At 37.9% G+C, this 22,500-nt stretch overlaps 1 protein-coding gene across 1 annotated transcript in view; it reads right to left on the reverse strand.

The window, feature by feature from the left end:
- LOC122787984 overlaps positions 1–22,500 on the reverse strand; it is a 164,164-nt gene that overhangs the window by 61,145 nt on the left and 80,519 nt on the right. Inside the window, 1 exon segment of the mRNA XM_044054911.1 lies at positions 1,753–2,503. Coding sequence (XP_043910846.1) covers positions 1,753–2,503 — 751 coding nt within the window.

Below are 22,500 nucleotides of genomic sequence, written 5' to 3' on the forward strand. Positions count from 1 at the left end.
ACAAGTTTGCGGCTGTGCAGTCTTGCATGGCATATCATCCATGCATTGCAGTATGTATATAGATGTCATGAGACATGTCTCAAGGTGGGTCTAACATCACCTGCAATGCAAAAGAGTGGACACCTTCATGGAGTGGGCAGCATTCATCACACCTGCTGGCTTGTTTGTGCAGACTGGTTGTGATGTTGAGACCAATTAGATGTTCAAATGAGAATTCATCCCACACAAATTACCAGTGTATGTTAGATATGTGCCAGATGTAAAAACTGTGGAAACCACATGGATGACACACAAACACACTGAAAATTATACCCTCTGCATAGCACACCACCTGAAATGTACTGCTAGCCATTTGGACCAGGTAGGGCCTTGATGGCAATATGAGTACAATCCAAGGCCCTTACCACCTCAGGGAAATTGGATATTAAACAGAATGCTTGCTTTATGCTGTTTCTCTTGTCTGCAGTATGTGGGAACCACATACATTCCTCTATCTGCTAGAGCATAATATCGAAGTGAGAGTGATGCCAGTGAAACACCAACTTCTTCTCCTGATGGCCATTGCAAAGTTCCCTGTAGCAAAGATGGTCAGTGCTACACATACCTTAGTGTCCATAAGGATAACTATTCTATGCATCCCACATAATTCCATGTGAGGACAGCATATGTCATGAAGCTCTAATATGGCATCAGTGTCCACATAATAGTACTTGAATATGTCCCTGTCATGGAGGTGATGAAACATCAGCCACAGATGGGTCTGTCTTTGATGTGGAGAGTGATGATGTGCACTGTCACAGACAAGGGCTACATGAACACCTTCTAATAGATGCCATTGTGCTTATGTGGATCCTACTCCTCATAGCTTAGTGTGATCAGTTTCTGTGTTCCCTGAGAAATGATGGTGCACAAACTCACTGCCCAAATGGGATTCTTGTGCTATTTTCTTATGTTTCAGAACTGAGCTGCCATGTTGTTTACACTTATTTGCATCTGCATTCAGTTGTATTTCCATAATATTGATCATTTATATATCATTGTACTGTCATTTGCATATGATGCTGACCAAGCTGTTTTCCTAGATCGCACAATCATGCTATGTAGGTGTCTGAATTAGTCCCACCCTGCTCATCAGTGCTGTAATTGTTTCTGAATCCAGGTATATGTGTTCTTCCACATGTTTGGCAGATTTTGTTTCTGTTACAGTCTTTACAGTTAATAACTGCTTTTTTGTTGAACCAAATTAATTCCTTAACACAGTAACTGATTTTTAAAACTGCACCCAATCATTTTATTTTACCTACATACCCACTAGCATCACTTTTACAATTATGTTAGTCACACACCTAGGTACCTCTTTAATACACAAAAAACACCTTTCAATACACACTACTTTAAAGGTATGAATCTGAACTACTAGATTGCAGAAGACATTGCGTGATTTCAGTACAATAGGTTTACCTTTCCATTTGAAAGCAAAATGTACCTGGGATGCATAAAATATATTTCAATAGGATGGATATACTGAAGGAGGATTTCTGTAAATCTACTGAAATAAAAATAAAAAGGCTAAAAGCTTCCATATGCATGGTGAATGTCTACACAGAAACAAGAAGCAAGAGATAGTCTTTATAACTCTATTTCTCAGTTATTTTACTGCAGCCTACAAATTTATACATTATTATACAAACTGCATGTACTTTGAACCTTTTCTTTCACTATTTTGCACATACACAAAAGACACTACAGAAAGACATAAATATTTTTATATACTCCTTGCGAAAATTTTGATTAAGGAGCCCATATAGAACACCATTCAGGCAACTGTTAAAGTAAGCCATGTAATAAGTTACACAAAATAGCCAAATGGGTATATTTGGTCCAATTTTCTTGGGGTTAATGGCAACTGCTAATCCAATGAAATTTAATGGACCCCAACAAATTGCAAAAAGTACAAACACCATGAACATTGAAAAAAAGTGACGTAATTCATGCGATTTGAGTTTTTGTTTACTGTCTTGTCTGACTCGATATTTAACTTTAATCACTAGTGCCCAGATTTTTATATAGCAATATAAAACAATACTTATTGGAAAAATAAAATGAACAGTTACAATAGTGATGGTGAATGCTGAGCTTACAGTCTGTGCTAAAGTACATGAATATATACGTGGGTCATACTGCAGTGAGTCGAAAAAGAAATGAGGCACAGCAGCTGCAAAGGTTAGAATCCAGGTCAGTCCAAGCCAGCAGCATGTGTTTTTCATGTTGTATAGTTTGCTGTATATCTTGCTGTGGCAGATATAGAAGTATCGATTAATAGCAATTGCAGTGATGCTGAAGACGGAACCGACAACACTCATAGCCAGAATGAAACCGCTTGCCCAACAGTAAGCATCGCCTAAAGTCCACTCATCATAGAACATAGCACGTAAGGTCATGGGGTAAGAGTATATTGCAATTAGCAGGTCAGCTACTGACAGACTGATGACAAAAACATTACCTGTAAAAACAGAAACATTACATTATCAGGACATTTAAATACTAGACAGAAAAATGCATTTAATGCCATGGGAATGTTGTCAGTGTTATGGACATGGAAAATTATTCAAAAGTACAAAATGGGTTATGATCCTTAGAGTAACTCAAACATCGAACATCTAATACAGCAGCATGTTACATATGAATTAGAATTTTTTATCGTACATGTCTCAGTCTATGTTATAATAGTCAGGTGAAACTCCAGTAGATGTGTTTTTTACAGTAATACAACTACCTTTTCTAATATGGTTTATGAATTCAAAACATTTTCATTAAATCACATTTTGCTGAATTTCAAAACACTTAAAAAAACTTAGTTGAAAACACACACAATTGAAAAAAATTGTTTTCAAACCCCAGCTAGTAGGAATCAGTATACACAGGAAAGTACCGCAAAATCTGTCTTAAAATATGTGTTGTAAAGACTGAAAAGCCCCTGCTCCCCATGGGGGGGGGTCACCTCAGACACTCCCCTTACTTAAATATATTACTGTCCTAGTCATGCAATTTTAGGAGCAAGAGAAAAGCACTTACGTATTGAATCAACACTGTTGGTGCAATTTAGAAGCCACATCAGCAGTGATTTTCCATAAATAACACCAATAAGCACATTGACAAGTGGTTAAATAAGCATCTTTATACATGCTTGCATATTTATCCTGCGGTGGTGGTGCTGTGATAGCATTGTCACCTCACAGTAAGACACTGTCTGGTTCGATTCTCCACTAGAGCGTCTTCTGCGTGGAGACATGTGTGAATGGGCGTACCTTTGTTGAAGGTTGTGCGTCAGGCCTGGCAAGCCGGTACGTAAAAATCAACTACCAATCATTAGCAGACCGGAGTTCCGCTGTGGCAACCCCTAACCGGGAAAAGCCAAAAGACACAAACATACATGCTTACATATTTATATTTGCCTATCAGTATTATAATTAGCTAAACTACATTCTATGAAAAATCTCAACAAAATACACATTCAGCTAATTGAGTTTTCATCCATATTTTTCAATATTTTGTATTTTAACCAAATGCTGTCCAACCAAATTAAGAAGAACCAGTTTATGGTGGAACTTAATGTTCTGCTACCACAAAAACATCCACGTATTTGTCAAATGCAGTTCTGCATCATTGTTTAAATATAACCTTTCCTAGTGGTCTTAAATGCGATTTTTAACATCTTAAAGAAAATATTTTAAAAAAGACATTAAACTGACACAGTAAAACATCTCACATTTGAGTTCTAAAATATTAACAACAGAATAGTTGCCAACATAAGTTTTAGTCATTCCCACATGAAATGGTAGGAATAATTCATTTTTGGTTATTTTATTTATTGTTTTTACTGAAAATACCTGTTCAGCAAAATATATTTTCAAAGACTTTGTAACATATAGGATTATGATCCGGTCTCTGATTATAACCAGCTTATTTTGTGTTTGAGACTTGGATGTCAAGAAATTCACCTGAAGAGGAACGCTCAAGAGGTGAATTTAAACATCTATGTCAAGAATGCACAAAAATGGTTATGAACGGAGACAGTCATAATTCTTTGTGGTGCATAAAGCTTTATTTGCTCCATGTGTTACCAGTTCCAGAAAAAAACCTGAAGGTATGCAAAGTGGTAAAAGCACTTAGTGTTGTCTAATACCTGGCAGAAATGAAGTGCCCTGATGTAGAACTAATGGGTTTAAAAGCTGCAAGATATTTACTTTCAGCCATACTTGCAGAGAAAAGCATCTAACAGCTTTCAAAGCCAATTTACCTTCTGTTACCATTCTTTGACAGCCAGCACTGTCCTCTATTAGTCCGTAGAATGAGACTCACACTTAACTGTGCATAGTTGTCCTTAACAAATTTTTATTAAGCAGCCCTAGGTAATATTAAAGTCTGGTGTTGTGAAAACTGCTGATTTCAGAGCATAATCACGGTGCCCCATGCACTACATAGGATTTAAGAGTTGTAATATTAAGGTTTGAATTCATACATAAAAATAATGAATATACATCAAAATAGAATTACTCAAGCAATGGAAAATACAATCGCAGACAGTTCTTAAAAATCATGCTTCTTAAAAAGGTTCAGTAAAATAGAAAGAAAAGTAAGTTGTGTGTGTGTGTGGGGGGGGGGGGTATGCTGATATTTCCTGCAGATTCTCATGGACAGCTTATAAAATAAGTTATTTCTTCAGGTTTGTCTTACAGTTGCACACTATAAACTCATATTCTTTCTTGTTTTATTTTTGTACCATTTTTATTACTGATGCCAGCTGCCATCAACCCTCATGTGACCCAGTATTCTATTCATTTTCCTCTGGTGAGACTCAACCATGAGAGGCCATTATCCAGGTAGCCATTAGGGTCTTCTAAGTAATTACTTAATCTCTGACCTATAACAGCCAATGGGTTTAGCCCACAATACAGATGTTCTGCATATTGATACTACTGTGTATGCCTGACCCTAATTACAGTGTGTGCTGTTTGGCATGCATGACCCTATCATGACCCAGTTTCTCTAGGACACCTATAGTGCACCCAACCTCCAATGGGTGTCAGTATAACAGCAGGCCTTGTGTGTGGAAGGAGGAGTTCTAATGATTGCACTGTACATGTCTAATGGCAATGGCTACTATATATTACTCTTATTATTTATGTATTTGTTCATTCATTAATCAAAATATGACATCTGAGGAAGACACAGCCAATATAGTGGCTGGAATTGCTGTGCATCTGTTTGTCTTTGTGTGAGTGTTTAGATGTTATTAAATACTTATATAATCTGTGTTTTTGGATATGAAATACTTCCTTGAACAGCATTTGCACATCCTATTCCAGCTTTAAAATATTAGGCAGAAATACTGTTTTACATCAAAAATATATAAAAATGTTAATACTAACAATAAAACAAATATAAAGTATTTTCAATAGATATTCCAATTTCTAGATGTTATAATATCTTCGAGGGTGGGCATTTCAAGGAAACAATGGAACTTCTAGGGTTGAAGGACCTGACATCTGCACAACATACCTGAATATTCCATTATTTCCTTATGATGCCTATCCTGCCAAGCCTTATTGCTTGTTCATTCATTATGTCTATGTAACTGAATTAATTGAATGAGTGATTCCCTTTCAATATGATACAGTTTTGCAGCCCATGTCCTGCCTAAAATGTCTACTACATTGTTTTCCTAATTTAACTGCTAATAATTGCATGCTGTTACTGCAGCACAGCTCTACACATAAAAAACTCTATGAATGGCAGTACACGTCATTCTTCTATTCAGTGTTTTTTGAAAGAACAAATTAATATTTTAATTATCACAGGCATTGCTATCTACACATGCATTTTTTTTCTAGGGGGTACTCTACATCTATGGTCTACTTTATCCAGGTTCTGTGTATATGGAAAAATGCTGGTTGCACACATTGGGATTGGTACACCAGAGAAAATCAATGAGCAATAGTGACATAAGACCAGGGCACAATTTTGAAAAGTCACTACAATTTAGAATACTGCCTCCTTCTCTGGTAGCATTTGGCTGATGTCAGGAGCTTTTATCTCAAGTGCTAGTCAGATATAGATTTCAACTTTTCAAATGGTTAAAAACAAAAGACATTCTTCAGTTCAAACCTATGAGGTGAGCTAGTCCTAGATGATAGATTGGTCACAGTTTTATACGAAAAGGGACTAGAAGCTTTGCTGAAGCGTGTAACCATGAATTATGCAAAATATGAGCAGTGTGCCACTTCTGAGGAAAAAAGATGTACATGTTAAAACACAGTCAAAGTGCAAGTCACTTAACCATACAATTGTTATATTTCAGGTTTGCAACATGCATCCTCATCATTCTGAAGTAATGTTGGTTTTCTGTTACAGTGGAAAAGACAGACCACAGCATGTGAAGTGTTGTTTCTGGCCAAAAATAAATACATAAACAGCTTACAGTAGCTACAAAAAAGGCAAAATCGTAAGCTGTCAAGCCTACATGCAGTTTAGCAAAGAAAGTGCCCTACTTTGTTAAACTTCTAACCCTGAAAGTAGGCCTTGACACCTGCCCCACCTCCCAAAAAGCCTTTGCCATCTACAGCCCAAGAAGCCTGTGAATGTCACCTCTGAAACTAGGATGAATCATCAGCAAGAACTTGCCCCCTGCCACCAGCACAAAACAGAGAAAAGTCTTTGTCAGATACATACATGAGAAGCTCTTGGTAACCCATCAAGGTCACCTCTTAAAGTCCCTACTTCTCATGTTTACGGCTGAGGTATAAATGGCCTGTTTACACAATGTGGAGTTTTCTGATTCATAGACACATTAACTGCAGTAAGGGAAGACCAAATTATCAGTTATTCTGCATGTCGCTAAATCACCTTTAACTACCGCAAGTGGAGATAAGCACTTTCCTGTAATAGTTAACAGTGGCAGCCACATCATGTTAGTACAGGCACTCCTTCCCCCTCAGTCACTCTCCCACACACAGACGTGCAGTAAAGCACACACATCCACACACACACACACACACACACACACACACACACACACACACGCACACACACACACACACACACACACACACACACACACACACACACACACACACACACACACACACACATCTCATAAGTCATACCTGTCCCTGTTACTATTACTCATTAATTACAGGTGTTAGTGTTTTACACTTCAGTAAATGCATGCTAGTGCCAAAGTTTATTCTAGCAAATTACCACACTTATAGGAGGAATACTTCAAATCCTTTCATGAATTTGTCCTATCATATTAATTTTATTGTATCCTGATGTCTTGTGCTACGAGGTTGAGTGGTATGTTTAATGTTCCCTGTCCATCTCCTTCTAAAGTTACAAACTGCTGCAGACATGCCTCAGATTCTAGTACACTTCTTATCCATGGTGTCTAGTGGTTCCCCCTGTGATGGCTTTTCTTTACCACAAGCCAGTAATCAATGAGTCTCAATCCTCACCACTGACACCAATGAGAGATGGTCACTAAAACAGGAATGAATTTACACAGTATTTTCAAATACAGCTCTCTGCATCAAACACAATTTTCCCCAAGATCTCACAGGGGACACGATGCACTGGGACTGGACTCTCTGTCTCTCCAGATCCCAAACAAGACTCACTTTGGAGCATTGTGTCCTAGTTCCAAGTAGCTGACATGCCCACACCTGGGTATTTGATTTTTGCACACACATACACACACACACACAGGCTGGTACAGATTTACTAGCTGCGCCCTTTCTGCCCAGACTATAAGGTAAGTCAACCACTGTCAGGTTCTTACAAGGGTATCCAATTATACTGACTAAAATCAATACTAACATGAATGGTAGAGTGTAACCAAAGCAACCAGGCTTTTTGGAGTGGCCAAGGAATCACTAAAATAAGCACATGTACTCTGAAGACAATTAAAGTATTCTCTAAATGACCAGCCACAATGAAAGGTATAAAAATATTTAATAATAAATAATAAAATAGAAAACATTAGAGTACTAAATATCAAAGTACAATAAACATCAGAGTTTCAATCACAGGAGAAATAAAAATAACACAGTTGGACAGATTCAAATAGATGCAGAAAAACAAAACATTACTAAACTAATCTTACTGTATTTCCTGGCTGTCTAAAGAATACCTGTTCGCTAGCTAACTTAATTAATACAGCAAAGCAAGATAGGATCCTGAAATGCTTACTTCCACAAGGCAAGGTGTTGAGCTTCCAACTAACTGAACTGAACTCAACTAACTGACTGTGATATATGCCCTAGATATTTTATATATCAGGTTCCAAAACAAAATAAAACAAACTGCTGTGGGAGTTCCATCCTCTCAGTGCTGGTTATAGAATGGCATTACATTTGAGCAACTGACTCAGGTACAATATACACTCACAGCTTTGCTAAGATCTGTTGCAGTATTTGAAAATTACAGAACAATTTCAAAAACCTTTACTCTTCCCTTTCAGAATTCTTTGTTTAAACATAAACATTTAATCAGGTGTAATAATACTATTGATGCATTTTAACACAAATATCTGTACAAGTCAATGTGATGGTCAAATGACACAAAACCATCTACAAAACTCCAGCCAACCATGCTGGCATATGCCCCACATGCACTGCCCCACTTTCCCTAGCATAGATGGCAATACCCTACATTGTCACACCCTATACCATATTTTTTAAAATACATACCTTTATGTAATGCCATATTGAGTATCCCTGGTATCTAGTAGTACCTTGCACCATGTCTTTTTTAAATATGTGCCTTTAAAGCATGGCAGATAGAGTATCCCTGATGATAGTATTGCCCCCATCCCTGTTACGTTTATCTGCTGTTAAGGCATGAAATATAAGTGAGCTTGCCCTGTTGTCTAGTGTCCCCCTCCTTAGCCCATTGTTGTGTTTAAGCGCCTTTCAAGCACATTATGCGGAATAATCCATGTTGTCTAGTATTGCCCTGATCCTGTGTGTCATTAAGGCATGTAGCATTAGACTTATCCCTGGTGGTTAGTGATTCCCATCCACACTTTGATCCTCACTCTGTTTTAACAGTTATCCCTGGTGGGTAGTCAATATCCCAACCCAATATTGCAGTCTCTACTCATTAGCCTTGGGATGTGTGGAAGAATGACAGCCATCCCAACCCCTCCAACACACATAAAATAGATTCCCACACACCTGATCACAATTACATGCATGCTCATCCATTCACCCATTCACACACAGCCACACACACACACACACACACACACACACACACACACACACACACACACACACACACACACACACACACACACACACACACACACACACACCTCCTAACACTACCTTACCACTAAACTCCTCAGCACTTACCTCTACTGCAATGAAAGAACACAGCCTTTTGGTCAACTTTGCCTCTGTAAGGGAACTGGAGCACTGGTGCTAATCTACACAGCTTTGTAGATGCCTTAATGCAGGCAGTTCCAGGGAGGGCACATGGCTAATTAGCATATGTCTGTCCCCTGGACTGCCTTATAAGCATCTAGAATGGTCACGGAGACAGCTGTCTCTGAATTCCAAATGGTTACCTCATGTTAACCTTTATGAATTCAGCCCTTTAATGGTAAATCTCAATATTCTGTGATCTGATCAGTAAAGGAAGAGAGATGGATTTCATTCTGAGAGGCACAGACATACTAAAATAGCATTGATATTTTCTGAGTATTATATTACTAATTGCTAAAGATATGAACAATGGACAGTAATAAAATTTTTGAAAGCAAGCATCATTGCCCTTAAAAATTAACTGCATCAAGCACAGAAAACAAAGAAATCAACCTAACATCTGTAAGACCTAGCATAGATCTGCTAGCCTGCTCATGTGACAATACCCAAATGCTTATATTTAAAGGCCTGAAATTCTCATCTTTCCAGTATTTCATATAATGTTACCATCATAAAGCATTTACTTTCATGTTTGCTTTGTTCTGTTTATTTTTCTCAATCTGTTATGCTCACATCATTTGTACCAAGCATTAAATGCAATGCTCTAATGATAGTAAAAGCACTCCTGTTAATCAGTAAGATGTGATAAGAAAATTTAAATACCAATTAGCTTAGTTTTGTAAGCACACAACAGCATAACTTAAATATATGTGGATCGCCATAATTATACTAGAAACCCATGATCCACATTACATTGTCCTTAATGAACATGTTGTCACTAACACAACAAATAGCTGAACTATGACCTTGAAATGGCATTAGTTACTCAGAGTGATTGGGTATGACTTGTGTTTGCATTCCCCCAAATAGTATACACATATCAGTTATATCTGATTGCTATAAGTAACCAATGCAGAAATAAGTTGATAAATACTTTAGGAAATTTTATTTATTTATTTATTTTATTTACCATTTGTTTACCGGGATAGTCTGACTGGGTAAAAGCCCATTTTCAGCTGAGGCCTGGAGAGAAAAGCTCTGGTTATTGACAATGGCAAGCATATACACATTGAGAGGTATGTAGTAGTACATAAGGCAGGTGAGCAGGAGAACCTTAGAGAACAGTACATAGCTAGAGGAAGTAGAGTAAAAGAGCAGTACTAACTAGAGAAGAAATGAGAATAGAAAGGAGAGGAGTGGGAAGAGGCATAAGGAAGAAAGGTAGCAAGTATATGAGAAGCAGCAGGAGGATAGACTGTAACTGAAGAGAAGAGAGGATAGCAGATAAAGCAATAAGTAAGATATATAATGTGCACACAGAGTGGTAGAAGAGTAGATGAGGAGCTAATAGAGACTGGAAGGGAATTATCCAGGAGAGGTACTTGAGCAGAGCCACTTGTTACTAAGGAATACCTTTAGTTCTTTACTGAAGTGAGTTGGATTGGCAAAAGTTATTATAGGCTGGGGAATAGTATTGAAATAAGTCAAATGATTAGTTATGGTGATTATTATGCAGAGGATTATGACTGGGTCACCACTCATAACTGGCTTATTATGTGTTTGAGAAATAAATGGTAAGAAATGTTGGCATCCATATCTCAAGCACATAATAAAGGGTTATAATCAAAGACCCAATCTTAATTCTTTGTAGGGCATGGAGCTTTACCTGCTCCATGTGCTTCTAGTTACAGAAAAAAAATCACTAAGCATTTTCCATAGTTTCAAAGCCATAAAGTGCGTAGCGAGTGCTGTGAGAAAGACAGTGTATTACATTCTCTTTCAAATTGAAACAGCCCTGTGAGGTGTTTCCACAGATGTACCTGAACCCAATATTTCACAACAAGGTACAGCCAATGTAAAGTAACTGTATTATGCTATGCAGTCGGTATAATTACAGCTGATTTAGCGTTCAGTGTTCAATCTCCCATTACTCCAGCAGAATAGTAGGATTAAGTAGTTGTAACAGATGTGGAGTCAGACTCTATGTGCAATGGGAATGGGACTGAGATATCTATTAATAAGTTAATGTTGCTGTAGATTTATATAAGTGCTTACCATATACATGCTGTTTTTGATACATGCTGGTGTATGTGAACAAAACGTGTGCATTTTACTTTACCTTCTCACATTTTTTTATCTTCTCCCTTCTAGACCTAACAACCACCAATAATCAATTCTCAGCCCAAACTTTCCTCTGAGTGATTGTGTGCTGCTTCGAGCTTCTACTGCGCAGTCCACTCCAACAAAGACTACAGCCTTCAAATAATTAACTACAATAAGATTAATAGCAGCATATCAAAACCAAGACCAAGCAGACTGAAAAAACGAACATCAAGCAAAGAGACACCAAACTGGAAGAACAAGTATTTTATTTAAACACTGAGTTATAATAAAACAATAAAAAGTTTCTCTGTTAATCCACAAGTGATCCACAAGTAAGCGCTTTCGTTTAATATGTATTAAACTTCCTCAGACAGCGTATCAAGCGACATTACTTCCTTTTATACTAAACTTCATTCATAAAAAAGGAAACACATGACTCTACTAGTATTTAAGCATGCCTCTACCTCTATGATTAATAATAGCAGCATCTTAGCTCTCTTTTGTAAGCACACCTAAGGGCAGGCGGCAGGTATAGTACTCCCCGTCTATTTCCCCCTACAAAACGTGGACCTTTACTTCAGAATTGTGGTATTAGAAGACCACTGTCTTACCAGTCTCCTTGTGAGATCCAGTATAAATCACTGAGGGAAATAAGTAATTAAAGATCCTGTTTTACAGAGAGCGCCTAAGGTGCTTTAATATACCTGACTGAGGTGGTCATTATCTGGAAATACGCTGTCGTCCCAAATGGAAATAGCAGCAAAAACCACAAGCTGTTCAGCACAAACTAGCGTCTTTATTATAAAATGACATAAAAAACACGAGTAACTTAGCGCTTTCTCCCTTATCCTAAGGGCATCATCAACTCTGATGATGCCCTTAGGATAAGGGAGAAAGCGCTAAGTTACTCGTGTTTTTTATGTCATTTTATAATAAAGACGCTAGTTTGTGCTGAATAGGTTGTGGTTTTTGCTGCTATTTCCATTTGGGACGACAGCGTGTTGCAGATTCTTGCTTGGCTATCCTTCAAGACCGTTGAGTGATTGTGAGCTGTATTATCTGGAAATAGTTGTTCAAGGCAGTTAAACTCTTCAAGGACAAGGTAGCATTCTGAAATTCCTAATACTCTAGCTAGCAGTCAAACAGCAAATCTGTAGCATACTCAATATCCAGCTCCACTCCCAGGTCTAAATGATAGTTTTTTGAGGGCTTACCTTCCAGCTCGGTCCAGCCCGACTCCGTTCTCTCCCCTACCCTACCCCCCAATTACCACCCCCACATCAACTACATTTATACATAGCTATCCACTCTCCCCACATACCCAACAACCAATCCATATCACTCCCATCCCACATTTACTCAAACATACCACACCTACAAATCCAACCAATTACCACCTCTCCTCAATAATGAAGATACACCTCCTGCAAATGTCACTACTATCCTTCTTAGTATGTGCCTATCACACTACATTTTACAACTACCCAGAACAGGACAACTTCCCACAACCCCATAAAGCCACTGCCAATTTCTCTCCCATCCTATCTCCTTACTCCCTAGCAATTAACCCCAGCTTATACAATGCTACTGCTGTAAGCTATAGCCATATTAGACTCTTTCTCTCTTACTCCAAATCAACAGCAACCCAAAAATACTGTACCATACTAGAAAAACTAGCAAAATTAATGCATAATGTCCTTCACCAGCTCCTAAGTGCTGGTGATATCCACCCAAACCCAGGACCTAACAATACAAGTCCTCTGACCAATTCACATCAGCTTCCCAAGACAACACGACTTAACTCCAGGCCATTAAACAGTCTACTCCTCCTAAACCTAAATATTAGAAGCATAAACAACAAAACACATGAACTACACACTCTAATCTCTCAATACTCCCCAGATATAGTCAGTATAACAGAAACATGGCTAAGACCATCTACCCAAGATACCAAGATCCTACCACCTGGATATAGTATACTTAGGCAAGACAGACTAGGTACAAAGGGTGGTGGCATTGCCCTGCTGTACAAAAATAGTTTATCCATAACTAAACTGGAGGTAACCACACCCCCTTTAGAAAAAGCAGAAATTCTCTTAGCAAAGCTTAAAATAAGTAACAGAAAAGCCATCAACATAGTAACTGGAATATCCTGCCAGGCAACAACATCCCTATCATGGAGACATTCCTTCAATGGTTATCTCAATCCATGCCTCAAGAGACCATTGTATTAGGTGACTTTAATACAGACTGGCTCACATGCTCTGCTCACCTACTCACTAACAATATCAGTCTTCATACCTTCTCTCAAGTAATCAAACAGCCCACCAGAATAGTCAAAAACAGTAAAAAAGAAAGCCTATTAGACTGGATCTTACTAAATAAAAAACTCTGCTCCTACTTAGCCGGAATCCTTCCAGACTCATTGAGTGACCATCAAACTACTTTCTTACTTAAATACAACTCCCATCACCCCCAAAGTCCTATACTTCAAACAATTAGAAACAAAAAACACTTTAACCCCACTCACTTCAGACAAGAACTAAAGCTATATAATTGGTCTGATCTTTATTACCTACCCTTAAATGAAGCTATTCAACACTTCAACTTCAACTTCTTAGATATATTAAACAGACATGCCCCTGCAAGAACTACTAGAGTAAAGTCAAAACCAGTTGCATGGTTAACTAGGGAAACTAGGCAAAAAATAGATGAAAGAAATAGAGCCTGGACAACCTGGAGGTCCAATAAAAGCACTAGTACACAGCAAGCCTACCAACAGATTAGGAATCTAACCAAAAAACTAGTTATCCAGGACAAGAGAAACTACTTTATTACCCATCAAACCCAACACATGAATAACCCTAAGAAATTCTGGACAGGTTTAAACAAGTTACTACACCCTGGTAAAACCATTACCCCACCCCCAACATTAGGTTTAACAAAAGACAACATAGCTGAATCATTCAATACATTCTTTACTGAAACCGTACAAGCTCTAGCCCCACAATATCTCACTGTCACTACAACAGGTGTCCCCACCTCCACTAACTACATGCCCATTTTTAAACTGCAACCCAACCCATCCTCCTACATAAGAAAACTACTATCCCAGCTGAAAGCAACAACACTAGGGATAGATTCCCTCCCCAATGAATTTCTAAAACTGGCAGCAGCTGAAATAGCTATACCAGTTTCTATACTAATCAATAGATCAATTACTGAAGCTACAGTGCCCCTGATTTGGAAAACTGCCTATATCACACCTCTTCACAAAGGTGGCACTTCCTATGACATATCCAACTACCGACCAATCGCTATTCTATCTCCACTGGCTAAAATATTAGAAAAATGCATACACCATCAACTTATGTCCCACCTTATAAATGAGGAACTCATATCTCCAGCTCAACATGGTTTCTGTCCAGGTCATAGTACCACCACAGCTCTGTTAGCATTCACAGATACCATAAACCATAACAGGAATAATGGTAAACTTACTTCTGCCTTTTTCTTAGACCTATCAGAAACCTTTGATATGGTTAGCTGTGACAAACTGATCTGCCACCTCAAAAACCTAGGATTAGACAACCAATCGATGTCCTGGTTCGACAACTATCTTAGGGACAGGCAACAAACAGTATGGTGGAACAACAACTTGTCTCCACTTTTACCAATCACTCTTGTGGTACCTCAGGGATCAATATTGGGTCCCTTGCTATTCTCAATTTTTACAAACAATCTCCACTCAGCAGCAAATAGCACTAGCCTTATCCAATACGCAGATGATTCCACTATAATATCCAGTGCCTCAACCCTGCAAGAACTACACAATAAAACCCACTCATTTGAAAACTGGCTTACTGACAATGGCTTCATTTTTAACCCCAAAAAGACCAAGATCCTGCTATTTCACCCCTCACAAAATGCCATCCTTACCGCCAATTTCAATATTCACTGTAAAAATGGTACACTTATCACACCAAAATCTCACACAAAACTACTAGGCATCGCCATTGATAACAAGTTAAAGCTTGATATCCACATTAGCTATTAAAAACACTCACAAAAAATCTAGGTAGTCTCTACAAACACAAACCCTACTTGACCCATACTGCTAGGGCCACAATTGCTTGCACTCACTTGCTCTCAACATTACTTTATGCATCCCCAATCCTAACAAATCTATCCAAAACAGAAACCAGCAAACTGGCAACCTGCTATAATCAAACAGCCACATTCACTAATAACTCATCTTTTAGAACCCATCACTGTCATAAACGAAAACAATTGGACTGGCTTGAACTGCCAAATTTATTAATCTACAATTAACTTATCATTACTTATAAGCTGTTCTCCCACCCAAATAAAGCACCAGCTTTAAGTAACCTGATTCATCAGTATTCCTGTCCTAGGCAACTCCACTCCACAGATAAGTTACTATTAACAGTTTCTAGATCACACAACCATGCTGGTGAATCCCTCTGCTCATCTTACATATCCAAAATTTGGAACTCCCTGCCTCTATCCATTACCCTGGAATCTTCTCTATCCAAATTTAAGAAATCTATCAAAAGCCATCTCAGCAACAAATGGTTATGTCCCTGCTCCACACCAGACTAACTTCAGTCCTACTCCACTACTGCTATAACTCTTGCCTTAAACACATAATCTCCTGATAGAACTGTTTAGTCTTATCAATACCAAATTCAGATGCATGATGTGACTCTAGATAGATATTTAACATACTTTATTGTTTGTATATGTATTGATCATTATACATGTCTTTGTAAAGGAATTAGTAATGTGTGCTCATCTATATTGTCTGGTTGAATATACTAGAAACATATAAAATATATTGTTTGTATGTCTTGCATATGTGTTTCTTTGGAGCTTTTCTCCCCGGGCCTCCACTGAAAATGGACATGTATCCAGTTGGACTATCCCAGTTAACAAATGTAAAATAAATAAATAAATAAATAATAAACATTATATCACAGAAAGTCAGGGAGAGATTATTGGCACAGACAGTCCCCTTAAAAATACCAACTCCACAATGACCAATCTTAACAACTGAAACAGGGTGCTTAATAATTGTTAAGATTGTGTCTTGTGCTCTAGAAGTGCTTAACTGGTTTGTCTTTTTTTGCAATATCAGAGTGTAATCACTGCACTCCGTGCACTACATTGTTGAAGAAGCCTTTAGCTTAGGCCACGCAGCCTGGCTATTTGTTATTAAGACAAACCTGATAAATGGAGTCTGTTTGTTGATGTTTTATAAAATTACATGAAAAGATGTTTAAGTTGTTGGCATATTTAAAAATAACATTTATGTAATGTAATTTTAAAAGGTTTAAAGAATTTGTAGTGCAGACAACATAGACACTAAGAAGAGGGGCTGCTGTGATGCAGTTAATAAGAAATGGAAGGCTAGATTTGCAGTGGTCAACTACCTATACTTCAAAATAGTAATTAATTTAAGAGTGTAAAATCATTTATTAAAAAAATCAAATAATTTGAAGTGTTTGCATGTGCTTAAAAATGTGGGTTGTGGGCACATTAGATAAGACTAAATTGCCTCTGTAACAATTTAAATGATTTAATGTAAAGTGTTTTATAAGATTAAAAAAATGTTCTAAGTCTGATGAGTCAAGTCTTTTAAAATTCACTTTGCAAATAATATTAATTAAGGTTGTCTTAATAAGGTTTGTTGTGTGTTCTGGTGCAGTAAATGTGCAAAACAGAGCCTAACCTAATTGTAAGGCAGCTACAGAAATAGCTACATGAAAAAATAATGGAAAAAAAGACCCAGATTGGTAGAGTCTTGAGTCATTTGCAATTTTAGGCTAAAATAAAGATATATAAATTTGTCTGGGTGATGTTTAAAGATGATTTAAGACAGGATTCCAAGAGATTCTCTCTGCCCACACAAATTGGCCAGCGTGGAGTTGTTCAACTATCACAATGAAGAGAATATCCGATTCAGAGACAAGATAAAGCCACACAGAGAAACACCTCATTATAGGTCAGTATCATGTTACTGAATGCTGAACTGGCAGACATGACAGCACAAGACTTTTTGTTCACAGCCTAGACAATACGGCAATATGGTAGCATATGAAACTCCCTATCCACATACAGAAACACACACACACGCAAACACACAGACACACACACACACGCACACATAAGCACACAGACACATGCGTGCGCGCGCGCGCACACACACACACACACACACACACACACACACACACACACACAGACACATACACATGCACACACATGCACACACACACACACACACACACACACACACACACACACACACACAATCACACACACACACACACACACACCTCCAATAAGGCAACCACACAAACAGAACTCACACACACACAAACAGAACTCACACACACACACACACACACACACACACACACACACACATGGCTCCACTAGACTCACATTTAGTCATGGTACAAGGTGTGACTGAGTGAGTGCATTAAAAAGATGGAATTCTCATTTCCCTTCTAGAAATAAAATTAATTCAGATGACTTATTCAAGTTAATGAGGAGCCACCTCCATTTTGGTGGGAGAACATATGGCTAATTTTCCATTAGCCACTGGCCCAAACTGCTGCATTAGCATGAAGTCATGATAAGAACACTCTCAATGTTATGGGAAAAGTATAATGGCAGATTGATCAATTAATTGAAAAGATTTACCACAAGTAGAAACCTTCTGACCTAAGTCTTCTACACCACAATAAGCCTTTCTGAATCCAGCCCATAGTGCTGTATATGTGCAAAGAACCTTAAAGTAGCTCTGACGCAGTACTGAAGAAGGGAGTAACAGTGTGCTTGAAGAATTTTAAGTCATTTGATAGTTGTTGCAAGGTGAAAGGAACACTATGAGGAACTACAGAATATGTTAGACATACCCTCCTCTGAGAAAGCAGTGTTGGAAATGTATTTATTTTAATAGATAAGCTCGCTGTAAAGCTCAAACCATTCTGCTGTGGCAACTGTTTGAGAGTGGCTCAGATCAATCCAAAACACTAACGGTAGTGGACACTTTTGGGATGTCTGGTTTAATGTGCTTTTCCAATATCATGTGGAAGGATGGAATCTCCATTTGCAAAAAGTAAAAACTACAAGAAAGACCCAGCCAAGCTAAAGACTTCACTGTATAATAATTTAAACCCCCTGTAGTGAAGGCCCATGAGATATATCCAAGTAACCCTTTAAAGGCATAGGGTTTCAGCTACATGGATTGTGAATGTCCATGACATTTTACTTTTTAAGTCTTTATGGGTACATTCAGGCCAAAAACACTAAACTTCACTAGCTGTAGACATGCATATTTCACTCTTTATATGATCTCATCAACATAGCATACGTGCATTGTTAAGCTATATTTTAAAGAAACAAAGCCTGATGTCCAGAAACATTAGGGTGGCTGCAGAATATCCCAATGGGAAATTATTGTTTGTCTCATATACAGCGTGGTCTTCATGGAAGAGCACATGCCAGGGTGTTGGATAAGGAGACTACATCAAATTGTCACATCTCTGACACAGTTGTGCAATTCTGATTCCATTTTGTCCATGGAACAGTGGATCAGCTCTTTGCCGTTGTACAGATATTATTGGGGGGGGGTCATAGGAGTTGAATTATATTTTGTGGACTTAGGGAAAACACATGACATTCTATCTCAGAACATCTTGTGGGATTGTGGGAAGTGATAAAATGGTGCAGGGTCACAAAGGTGCTGTTGCATGTCATTCAGTTCTGGAATATAAAAAGTAATTTTTATATCCATGTTCACTAAATTACGTTCAATACATTCAAGGTAGGCATTGGACTCCTTCATGGTAGTCTATCGTCTTCCCTTCTGTTTTTCAATTTTCATGTATAGAGTATCAGGACACAGCCAAGTTCTGAAAAGGATCCAATTTGGGGTTATAATAAAATTTTATATATATATATATATATATATATTAAACAAAACAAAAATTAAATTAGAACTGAGGCTCGCAATAAATTAACACTATAGTGAATGCAAACAATACTAATAAAAAAACAGGTAATTATCACGGCATCAGACATAAAACAACACTTTAATAAAATAAGTAAATAAAACAGATGAACGTTTTCAGGTTATCAAACTTTTCATCAGATTTGATGATATAATAAAAGCAATAGCACCTATTCATTAACCAGTTCAGCCCACTGGACACACTCTTTTTCAGAGACAACCTAGGAGCAATGTCTAGTGAAATGACCTTTGCAAGGTCACAGAAGCAAATGAGAGCTGACATAATCAAACTGTGTACCACAGATACTATAGCTCACAACTGTAACACTCTGTACCGACTGCCCAAAGGTCATATCTTTTCTGTTTGAGGATAATGTCCCTTAAGCCTCAAGTGACTGATCTCCAGAAAGCATTAAACTGATTTGCTGCTGAAATTGGATATGCTAGGATTAACATCTGCACCTCCAAATTATGTGTTGTGGTTTTGTCCTGGAAAACAATAGATTTCCCTCTGCAGGTGATAGGGAGAAGCTACCACAGGTGCAGGAGTTTGTGCCTTCTCACAAGCAAGTCTGTCTATATCTGTATCCTCACTGTGGTCATAAGCTTTGAGTAGTGACTGAAATGATGAGATCATGGTCATAGGAAGTAGAAAATGATTTTATTTTTTTCTACAGGGGAAACTGGTCTCACTCTCCTCGATAGAGGGAAGATCTTGGCAATCAAGGAGTACCAGAGAGTGTTTCCACTGCTCCATTGTGTTGAGAGGAGTCACTTGTGGTAGCTTAGGCAACTTGTCTGTATGCCCATTTATACCTGCTATGGGATATGTACCCAACTGGAAAGAGTTACCCTGTGGCAGTTTCCCTGGACCACCTGGGAATCTTCAAGGATGTAGTTTTTTCCTACCCTGCTTGGCTTTCTTCCACCAAGGCTTTCACTAAGAGAAGTTTAGAAAAAATGGTGATGTTGATTATGATGTTGATGAAAGTTTAAATTCCGAATAACATGTTTAAAGCTGTTGTAGAGTTCTCCAATAAAGTTTTTTGTCAATCTGATGTGAAAAGCAGGGTCTTGGGTACCCTTGATATAGTTAAGTACTCAGACCTCCATGATTTTACTGGCTAAAAAATCTGTAAAGTGTATTTTGAATGTAAGTATTATAAGTAGCTATCTGAGTAGTTTCAAATGTGGTTTGACTAGGTTTTGGCCCAGGCCATGTGCAGTGAAGTACTGAGACTAGCTTTGGAAACAGAGGCACTGGGATATACTATGGTAACTTAAAAATATTTAAAACCTAAGATAAAGTTGCTTTGGAAAATTATATTTTTCCTTGAATTTTTTTTCCTTTTTTGCATTCTTTTCAGGTTCTTCTCCACCCACAGCCTTCAAATCTCCCCTTCTCATGCCATATAGTATTTTTCACCCCTTCAGCAAAGAGCCCCTTGACCCGTTTCTTCCAACTGGGTGGTGCAGTGGTGCAACAGTTAACGTCACCTCACAGCAAGAGGTTATCTGGTTCGATTCTTGTCTGGGATGCTTTCTGTGCAGAGTCTGCATGTCCTCCCTGCATTTGCATGGGTTTCCTTTGCGTGCTCTGGTTTCCTCCCACATTCCAAAGATGTGCATCTGGAGTATTTCTTCCTGGGCCTCCACTGACAACAGGCTCTAATGTAGTTGGACTTTCCTAGTCAATAAATGTTAAATAAATAAAGAAAGTTGCTCTGTTATGCATGATGGATTCAGATTTTCTTATTTAAGTCCTAACACCATGCACTGTCTGGTAGGCATTCTGTGGAAGATATTTAATGCAGAATGATGCTGGACTACGGCTCAGTTCATCAAAAAGCATAACAGGCAGACATCTCTGCTTGAATGGAATAGGTACTCTTGCACAATTTTGTGTTCTTCACCAGGGAAATCAATGCAGCATGTATACCCCTACATGTGTTCCACCGCTCCCTCTGGCAGGTAAGGCTCAGCCCAAACCACTAAATGAACTCATCACTTCAGTTATAGCCAGTGCTTTATCTCTTTATGTCATGCAAGATGGCTTCTTTTGTTTTGATGTTGTTTTTTTTAAATTAAAATCTAGTTTGTGTTAACAGAAATACTGCATGCCATCTCCTCTGTAACTGATACATGGTGAAAGTTGAGTTTTTAAGAAAAACTAACTTTCCAAACAGTGATAGTACAATTTGTTTATATGAAATAGTCATATTTTTTTTCTTTGTTTTTTTTTTTTTTTTAGTCAATACCAGCATGATGGGCTATAAGTAAATGGCGTGGTGAGATGCTGAGTCAATGGGAAAGTGTGGGCAGGCAATCTTTTTACCTTTCGGAAGTCAAAGTACTTCTGTCTCCATGACACAATTTAGGCTGATATGAACTCTTTCATTGCTCCTTGTAGTTAGTGCTGTAGGCCATGAATGTGTTTGTATAACAGTTTATGAAAATCAAACAGCATCTGAACTTACCGAAATCAAATAGCACAATTTAACACTCATTATGTTAAAAAAGTATGTACAAATTGCTTGTTAAGGTATATGTAGCTTGGGAAGTTATCTGTTTAGAGGACATGCTGAAGACCGTTTCCTCTACTAAAGCACCAAATTCAACAAGTCAGGTAAGTATACAGAATGCACTTATAACTTGAATGAGAATAGATAATAAGTTATTGATTTAAATATGCCTCTATGGATGCTCATTATATCAGAGCACTTTTTCTAACACTAGCCACCCACTATTCAAACAAATTATGTCTGGTGATATTGCTAGGTTCTTGTTTTCTTCTCTCTTTTTTTATCTTTTATATGCAGCTGTTTGATAGATCTCAGAATGAGATGAACTGTCCTTTTTGTGATCTGTTTT

Source organism: Protopterus annectens, chromosome 13.part0, assembly GCF_019279795.1.
Source record: "Protopterus annectens isolate FY-2018-M chromosome 13.part0, PAN1.0, whole genome shotgun sequence".
Taxonomy (NCBI): Eukaryota; Metazoa; Chordata; order Ceratodontiformes; family Protopteridae; genus Protopterus; species Protopterus annectens.